The 9,391-nt window shown below is 41.0% G+C and overlaps 1 protein-coding gene across 1 annotated transcript; it reads left to right on the top strand.

The window, feature by feature from the left end:
• The first annotated feature begins 641 nt into the window (after window positions 1-641).
• snx19b (sorting nexin 19b) lies at window positions 642-5,568 on the top strand. Its single transcript, XM_041235006.1, has 3 exons — window positions 642-867; window positions 2,147-2,234; window positions 3,885-5,568. The coding sequence occupies exons 1-3, from the start codon at window positions 648-650 to the stop codon at window positions 3,997-3,999; spliced, it is 423 nt and encodes a 140-aa protein (XP_041090940.1). The 5' UTR covers window positions 642-647; the 3' UTR covers window positions 4,000-5,568.
• Window positions 5,569-9,391: the final 3,823 nt, after the last annotated feature.

Genomic DNA, 9,391 nt, shown 5'->3' with positions numbered 1-9,391 from the left:
TGGTCTGAAGATGTTTATTTTTCAAGGCCAGCTTCAAAGCACCCGAGTTGAAGAAACAGACTAAACAGCAGGGCCCAGGAGGAGGAGTGTGCACAGAGTACACAGACACAAAAAAATGTGTTGACAATAAATGATGATTCCCAGAACTTGGGTCTGTCTTGGTGTTGCTCCTGTCTCCTTTCTGAAAACTGTACCACTGAATACTGCTGTTCATTGCACTTTCACAATACTCACTATATATCTTTGCCCCCCCCCCCCCCCCCCCCCCCCCCCCCCCCCCCCCCCCCCCCCCCCCCCCCCCCCCCCCCCCCCGGTATGGATACAGTTACCCTAGACACTGAAATTAGGATGAGAGCGCATAAACAAACACAAATGAGACGGTCGTATTAAATCAGATTCCCTTACTAGCAAGGGACAGGCATCGATGGACCACACAGCCTCTTCTCGTTCCCGACCTTTTCTTATTTTCTTAAAATCTGTAAAGCTTTCTAGTTCAGGTCATGTTACATTGCACTGTAGATACAAAAAAAAAAAAAAACACAAGGCCATTTGATTGTATTTGTCCTGGACAACCCTGAAGTTAAAGTTGGCTTCATGTCTTTAAGTAGGTAGCAATCGAGTCATGGACAGTCCATTTAGACAGTAGTATGTGCCACATGTCACATGTTTCTTTGTGTTTTAGGTGGCTGGAGGTACACATTGCAAACATGACCAGCACTCCGTATTGGGTCACCTACCTCAGGGTGCTTCAAGAAGCCATTTGGCCAGGAGGATTCTTACCAACACGCCCCAGACTAATCCCAACTGCAGAGCAGAAGGAGGAGACAAGGAAGCAGTGCCTGGAATGCCTCATGAAGCTCGTACCTGGTGAGAGAGAGTGTGAGTGTGTGTGTGTGAGCGTGAGTGTCAGCTTGAAGAGACCTGGTCATGCCTTTCACCTCTGGGGGTCTGTCTTCAAATCCATCTCGGGTCACTTTTGGAATGGGTTTTGGCCATCTCTATTCCGAGAGAGATCCAGGACTGAATGGAAAGGGTGTTCAGGTTAGGGTTGAGGTGTAGGGTTAAGCTGCTTGACGACAGTGCAATTGTCGCCTTAGCTTTCCTGAGCAAACACCAACAAGACTAGAACTGTAGACAAGTCTCTTGTCAAGAAGACAGGTAAGTAAGTATATGGTGAAAAAGTCAGAATGCACAGCGATGTTCAAGAAGTGCAAAAGCTCTTGCTGTCACGGAGTACAGAAATGAGCTTCCGTTATTGACGTGATTACATTTCCAGATTTTAAAAGAAAAGGATATAGAGAAGATGCACTTATTTTATATCCTTATATCACACGTTTTGCCAAGAGAGTTAATAAAACACTTAAACTAATCTTCTGAATAATAAACAACAAAGAGAAACTATCAAGCCAAACCTGTACTTAATAAATTAGATGATAAGGTGCAGTTCATTTCATCTTCATCTCAGTTGTCGTGTAGGAAGGCTTAATCTTCCTGTTGAACTTGTGTAGATAAGCTGTTTGACGCAATGCAGCCGACCCTCATTCATTCATCTTCACTGATCCCCAGTGCTGCGTCAAGCTGCTTTGCCCTTTTAAGTCCACATTAGTCATTATGGAATACTACAGTGCTAGAAAGAGATTGATGGTGTGCATTCTAACTGTGGCATCGTGATTGATTTGAAAACTTCTTGGGGGGGGGGGGGGCTGTGAGACGTTTGTCCAGGGAGTTCTGAAGGAAAGCCTGGTGCTTTGATTGGCACTGTTAAATAAATGGATATAAGCAAGCTGTTGATTGATTATACAAATTGAAAGCTGCTTCAATTTGGCATGGCTTACTTTGTTTTTCAGAGTGTTTAGTTTGTAGATTTCTGCCCAAGAAGATTTTTTTTCTTTGCAAGACATTTTCTTCTTTAAAGTTGTGTTAAAAAAACGTTCTGACTGTAAAGCAGGGCAATGTACCATGCAGAACACTGCTAATTATGTAGAGTTAAAAGTAAAAGTCCTTCTACAGTCACCACTGCTAAGCAATAGCAACACATGTTGTTTATACTACTGTTCGTTGTTTTAAAATGATGGGAGATCTATAACATGTTCATTCTTTCTCATGCAGTATACATGCTGTGTGTTGCTTGCTCTCGTGTTTCCAGATTTTGTTCCGGAGCTCCTGGGAGTGGAGAAGTACAGAGTGAGCTGGCAGGTGGTGTTGGAATCTCTTCAAGACCCCCATATTAACAGGTGGGAGATACATTCTCCAGTGGGTTGAGCGATGCCTGTGCAGCATCTTTAACATTTGCTTTTTAAGTTGCCAGCGTAATATGGAAAGTTACTTACAGCTGTAGCGAGTTAATCTGAACCCGCTTCCAGTAAGTTTGGTGTCCATTTTTTAGGTGAAGAACTGAAATCCTCATTATGTATTGACATAGCCTGAGAACCAACAATATCAGTACTGCAAGTTTATTTTTATGTCAGTGATTAAGACCCCCAAAAATAAATAAATAAATAAAATAAAAAGTCTTGATTTAAATGGCCAGGATTTAGTTTAGTACAGTTGTTTCTTGTTCAGTAGATCGTTTGCCTACAAAAAAATGAAAAAAAGTTTTTTTCTTAATCAGGCACACACATTTGCTTAACTAGGATCTCAAGATGGATCTCTGCATATAATAAATAATAATAATATGGCAACTGGATACAATTCTGCATACCACATTAAAAAAAAAAAAGACAGGGATTTAGATTTGAAATGGTGCATAGCATTGTGTTCTGGGAGTAATTCCATGCTGTGCAATAACATCTTGCACTTGAAGCTTCCTCCAGTTCAGCTTGAAATAATGCTTACTGTATGACTTCACTGGTTAAGAATCAACAGAGCAGTAATCAAAACAACGGCAGATTCTTTAGAACAGCCTGGAAGGTAATGGGTTCTGGGCATTGATCAGAGTGTTTGTCTTTCATCAAGATTATTATACCAGAGTGACGTTTCCAGCACCTGCTTTAAAACAGCAGAGTGCACCGCTTTCAAAATGTTGTGCTATGAATGAGTCACGCTCTGCAATTGTGATTTTTCTTTGACAGCAGTGCAGTGCAATGCACCGCCATGTTGCATCATATATAACTGTCCTACAGTGCAGGCTTACGAAGGGGGTACACTGTGCATGATTCGACTTTACAACTTCGTAAAACCTGCCTCCCAATCGGGGGCATTTGCATTGGCTACCAAGCACATCAGAAGAGCACTGAGACTGAACTCGGAAGGGGCTGGCCAGTCCAAGACAGGCTTGCGTTATAGAGCTGTAATGTCATTATGTTTGTTTGACAGGTGTGCATTTGGCACTGCTGTCAAGCCAGCACCTTTCAACGTGTACAAAATCAAGAGGAATTACATTTTATAGCAAGATAAAAAAAAAAGTGATCTGCAGCATCTTTTTACTCTTGCATTTGCCAGAGAAGTCAAGCGATGCAGCACATGCTCCATGTAAAATCACATGTTGTGCAGCAGGCAGCTGGGAAGCAGTGGACTTGCACTGCTCCAGAACAAAGCCTCAGAGCAGATTATATCACTGAAGAGTCAGGGCTTACGTATTGATTGGAGCAGCTTCTTTCTGGAGTTAAGCAATAGGAGGCTCGTTTATGAGAAGCGAGGAGACTTTCTGCAGGTATTTTCATGTGGTTTCTGGAATTGGCATGATTTGTCTGCTGTAAACAGCGGATAAAGATGCTTCTCATGTTACAGATGTATCACTGTTTAGGCATCTCTGCCATGCTATTTTTCTGTCAGTGCTGTGTGCTTGCTACAAGGTTCACTGGCATTTTACGTAAGCTGTCGAGATCGGCCCTTCTGCTAATCGTTTGCATTAACGTTGATTTTTTTTCTTTTTCGTTACGCAGGCATCTGGTTTACTGTATGTGCGATCTGCTGCTGGAGTTTCTGGTCCCTGAATCGTCAAACGAGGACTTTCAGAAATCTCTCTTGAAACACCTTTCGGGGAACATGGCAGCGTGAGCTTGAGCAGGCAAGAAAATCTGTTTTCAGCGCGACCGACTCTCACTGTCGCTCACAGAGTGCTGCAGATCCTGCTGAGAGCAACAGAATCGAGTCTTGAGGTTACGGTACGCTGACTGGGGCTTACAGAGGAGATGCAAAGCCAGCGGCCCATGCATTTACTCCAGCATTGTGTCTCAGCCTGCACCTTTTAGGACTGGCAAACTCGAGAGCTTTTTATACATGACCCCTGTGGAGCCAAAATCATTCACAGCTGCTCTGAGTTAAGATCAATATTGTCCTGCTGCAATGCATACACATGTTCTTATCGTCTTGCATTACAGGCTACCTGTTTCGTGTTTTTGAATGATTGTTGGATCTTTAATACACTAGCGTTCGTCAGCCTACCTTAGTGTTATATGCAGAAGTTCGTCTGCAAAGAAAGGTGTAATGTAGTGCCCCCCCCCTTGCAAAATGCCCATAAGAATTTCATTTATTTTGACATTGCCAAGGAGGTTTAACAAATAGCAGAATATGCAATCGTCTAGGAATAAGATACTGCACTTGGTTTATTTAAGCCGCAAGTGGGTTATTTAAACTATTTTGTAAATTAAATTATTTCAAACAAATACTTCCAAATCCAAACAATTGAGAGCACAAGCATGTTTAAAAAGGAGAACATTAGAACAAACAAAATAAAGAGTAAGAAATATACTTTTAATATCTTAAATTAGAATTCGTGTCATTCGCCCCGTAATGGATTGGTTTAAAATGGCTCTGGAATTGTTTTTTAGACTGCGTGATTGTAATGCTTTTTTTGTGCCCATGGCTGACCACAGTCCCTTGTAAATCTTGTGTTGGTAGTCTGCAATGTTCATATTGATCCCCATACAAATATGTACGGGTGGTTATAGAGTTCCTTGGCCTCTTTGTGCTGCTGCTGTGTGAAACCCATTCCAAATAGAATTAAAATGACCTAATCTGTGCTGCTAGGGGGCTTGGTGGTTTAGAATGCGAACGCCACGTTTCCCATCTGCAGCATGGAAACAGCCTGAATCTCACTATCAGTATCAAACTGGGTCTGCAGCCAGTTCTTCCTGCAGTGTACAGTCAATTTGATACTGGAAATTACTCAGTCAGTCAAAGATCAACCCATTGGTTATTTCTGCTTCAGAGGTCCAGGACTGAACGGTCGAATGAGTTCATTGCACCCAATGAATTGTTATCAGCTTAAACCTTTCTAATAGGGACAGTTCATTTCTATTCAAAAGCATTCCGTGTGGATTCATTTACAATATGTGCAGCGATGAAGTAAATAAAATACAGCGAAAAAAAAAGCTATAGAACACAATTTAGAGCTTGTATTTAAATTGTATAAGTTCCTTGTGCAGGCACGGTGTGTGCTCGCTGTGCGCTGTGTTTCAAGTGTAACCTGCTGCATGTGTTTGCACTGTACAGTTCTTGTATTGCTTTCAGCCTCGTAAACTGTTCTCGCTTGTGTAACATTGACCGAAGGATTTGTGAAGTAATGTGTCTTGCATAAATAAGCCATGTGGAATATGTTTACAAATTAATAAAAACGCAATGGATGTTCGTGTTCTGTCTCTCCTGCTCTTGCCAGCTGTGGGATTCGTATTTTTAAAAGGTGTTTGTATGGATATAAAATGGATATTAAACAGGTATCCCTTTCAGTCAACTGCTGTTACTATTGAAGATCGACCTACAAATGTGCTCTTTTTGTGGCCACATTCGGTTTCAGTGTGTGGTCAGATATATGTCTTACCTGCTGTCATTTAACAGCATGTGGTACTATAAGGGATAGCACAGAAATGCAACAGAATGATGCAGCATGTTCACCGTTTCTGTAATAGGCCTGTTCGAATGAGCTTGCGTTTTGGAACAGCTTGTGCCGATGACATCTGATCCATTGTGAAATAACTCCTTTATTATGTCTTCCCGAGTTTTATTTTAGGGATTTAAAGGGCTGAAGTGGCTTGCATGCCGTTGTTGCACAGGTGCTGTGACAGTCACCACAGTGCATCTCTTATTGTGTGACCGATGTGATGACGTGATCTTTGTTTTGTGAAATACCGCATGTGTTGTTGCTATTTCTTTTTGGTATCCAAACACAATCCGCCTGCATTAAAGGCAAGTGTATTGGATTTTAAGATGCACAAAAACAGTGCAAGCTATAAAGATCATTCACAGTGGAGCATGGAAAGTTGGAAAATGGAAACACCGAAGGACAGCAAGGTTTTAGTTCTACCATCACTGGTCAGGAGCTGGAGTTGAATGTTGAAGTGGCAGCACCATTGGCCACTATAGCGACATTCAGGATGCATCACAGTGGTGTTTTTAGGGGTAATCCAGCGATAACCTTGGATAGAGGCTGATGCAAACCGGAGTGCTTCCCCAGTCGTGTAAAATGTTCCAGCACAATCCAGCTGTGTCTTATCCTGGCGAGGGTGAAGGCTGACCTTTCAGCAGTCAAACAATAAGCAACAAGGGTTTCCAAAATCGTGACGTTTGTTGTTTCCATTAAACATACAAATTAAAGACTGTACTAACCATTTCTGTGTATTATGATCTTCGCACACTCCAGTAACAAGGGGAGGGAAAAAAAAAATATCTGTATATATTTTATTTTTTTTTGTAGATGGAATTTAGTTTCTTGTAAACACTATCAGTCCATGTCACTGCATTTTCCACTTCACAAAGTATGATACAGTACAGTTTACATCTGTAATAAGCCATGCGGAAGAGAGATAAATGTATCACACTGATTGAGAGAAGAATATTTGCTGCTTACTTTCTGTAAACAGCAAAGTTACTTGGTCAAGTCCTGTGTCATGAAAACGACTGTCATGCAATTCTGAGTTGGGCTAACAATATGTTTCATTTAAAATAGTTTACAATGTATATATCGGCAGTATAGGCTGAGATGTGCGATATTGGTTCATGTTTGTGGTGATCCAAGATTGCTTTTGGGAAACATGATAAGTTTTACGCGTCCGTTCATCACGTCTGCAGGTCAGAACACACCTGTGTCAGCGGCTTTTGAAAATTGAATTCACCACTGTTACTGCTGGTTAAGGACTTCCGTTCACATGGGTGTGACAGTTAGAAACTAGAAAGCAGACTTCAAGTCGTACTGCTGTATTACCGGGTAGTTAAAAATCTACTTTGTGGTTTGGTATTTACCAAAAACCCTCAGCAGTGCACTAGGGATAAGCATATGATTGTTACTGGACGGGTTTTCTGTGCTGATTACTAAACCACGGAGCGTGATGAATGTTCAGATTGAGGCAAACATGGCATGGCTTGCACTGTAGAGCAATAATGTGGTCAATGATGAAGGGTGTTTTAAAGCCTGGACACACTCCAGTTTGAAATGGAAAATGAAATATCTGAAGAGCTGGGAGAGAGTGCTTCCAATTGCAAACAGAACACAAGGTCAGCACAAAGCTGTGGATTGATTTTTAAAAGGGCAAAAGTTGACATGAGTGAGTCTGTGGGTTTGTGAGATGAAAGCCGCATGATCGTCACCTTTGACCTTCTATGTATTCTCCTGTACGGGTGTTCTGGAAATGGATTGATTTCTGTACTTTCATGAACTTAAGTTTCAGTTTAATTGTACCTTCCTTGCCCAATGATTTTGGTTGCCTTTTTGACATGTGATAACTTACTTTTGTAGTGACTTTTTTTAATTTTTTTTTTCTTTTTTCAATTCCTACATGATTATGTCCCAAGGAGGTTTTTTTTATAATGTTGCAAAGTCCAGTTTGTTTTCCATTCTGCCAAAAAACTTTCATCCATAAGTATAAAACTCCTTCGTTTTCAACTCTTTACAATGCTTGCTTATCCTTGCCTATGCTTTGTTACACTTTGCGATACTTTTACTGGGGTAAACTGTTGGGAGGGTTATTAAAATTGCTGAGTGGAAGGTCATTTACAGATTAGACCCAACAGCAGGTGTACAGTTTACATGAAGCTAGCAGTGGGGCAACCCTTGGGGTTCCATTGTGCATTTTGGGCGAGACAAATATGGCTCATCTGTCATCACAATGAGAAACAGATTTCCAGATTAAAAAGAAAGGCTGTTACTTGGTGCAAAACTGCTTTTAAACTGCACAATACACCTTATCCAGGTGCTTCCAATTAAGAGACATGCCTGCAGTGTGTTCATGAATAAAAGAAGAGCAATCCATCTCGTGCTAGGTCGGTTATGGCATTAGCCGCAGGCTGAGTTTTTCTTCTGTCTGTTTGTTTTTTTTTTTTTTTTTTTTTTTTTTTTTAGAGGCTCAAAAGTGTCAGCGCATCTTGATAAAGCTGTTTGATCTGAGATACAGATGTGGGTCGCTGGCAACGTTTCCTCAACATCTGACCTGCTAAGGCTGCAACATCATTAGCAAGTGCAAAGTATACAGGAGTAACTGATTCCTATCAGAATATGGGGTCAGCGATGATCCCATATGTGAAGTGCAGGAACAGCACGCTACCCTGATAATTGATGCGAGGTGGCGATTCGTAAGTGACCTTCTTGACGTTAACTAGGAAAGTAATACCTGTGATTAACACCCGCAGTCTCCTCAGGGAAGCAGTGCAAATCAGTAGAATGAACCATCACAAATAACATCAGTAACTACTTCAACGAAATGATGAAATACTGCAGCGTAAATACAGTCAAATCAGCTTGCAACTGGTCATCCTCTGTGCCGGCTTCAGATTTCCTGGAAGAAGTTCCAACGCTCTCTGCTGCTATGTACCTTTGTGATAAACAATGCAATAAATTAACATACAAATAAATTTGAACAAAATAGGCTTAAGGGTTGATTTGAAGCCATTACTGGAATTGTTAGGGCACTGGTGACTTACCCTGGGCTGCATCAGCCACTTGTGGTTGATTAACCTGGGACCAGCCCTAAAATGAAGTGGTTATCACAGCAGGGGACACAGCTATGAACAAACGTTTTGCATCACCTAGAGTTTTAGGATTGTGACATAATTAATAAAAAAAAAAAAAAAAAAACTATATGAATATAATTAAGATATTTTATTCAACATCATGTAATCAAAGAAAGTTACTGCAAAAGTCTACCAGAAGCCATGTTTGTCAATTGTCAATTTTGTGTTGAGTATGTGGAAAACTACAAAGCGGTGTGTAATTCAAAATGTTCACGTGACATCATTCAGCAGGGTTCATTCAACTTTGTGAAGCAAAATCAGTTCATTCTAAAGGGTGATGCACAACTTTTGGCCATAGATCTAGGCTGATCAAATCAACTTCTTAGATCTATTACTGATTACAGTAGCTGAAATGTTTAATCACGTTTCTTTATGTTTGCTGTGCAAGAGTGTTCACTAATATAAGGACAATTTGGTTGATCTAGCCTGGGTTACGTAGATCTACAGC

Source organism: Polyodon spathula, chromosome 36, assembly GCF_017654505.1.
Source record: "Polyodon spathula isolate WHYD16114869_AA chromosome 36, ASM1765450v1, whole genome shotgun sequence".
Lineage (NCBI taxonomy): Eukaryota > Metazoa > Chordata > Actinopteri > Acipenseriformes > Polyodontidae > Polyodon > Polyodon spathula.
The sequence above is the reverse complement of the archived record's forward strand: the minus strand, read 5'-3'. Positions and strand labels throughout refer to the sequence as shown.

Coding starts and splice junctions, on each gene's coding strand:
- snx19b (XM_041235006.1), top strand. CDS start 648: ATGTGCCACATGTCACATGTTTCTTTGTGTTTTAGGTGGCTGGAGGTA. Junction 868..2,146: donor CCTCATGAAGCTCGTACCTG/GTGAGAGAGAGT, acceptor TCGTGTTTCCAG/ATTTTGTTCCGGAGCTCCTG. Junction 2,235..3,884: donor CAAGACCCCCATATTAACAG/GTGGGAGATACA, acceptor TTCGTTACGCAG/GCATCTGGTTTACTGTATGT.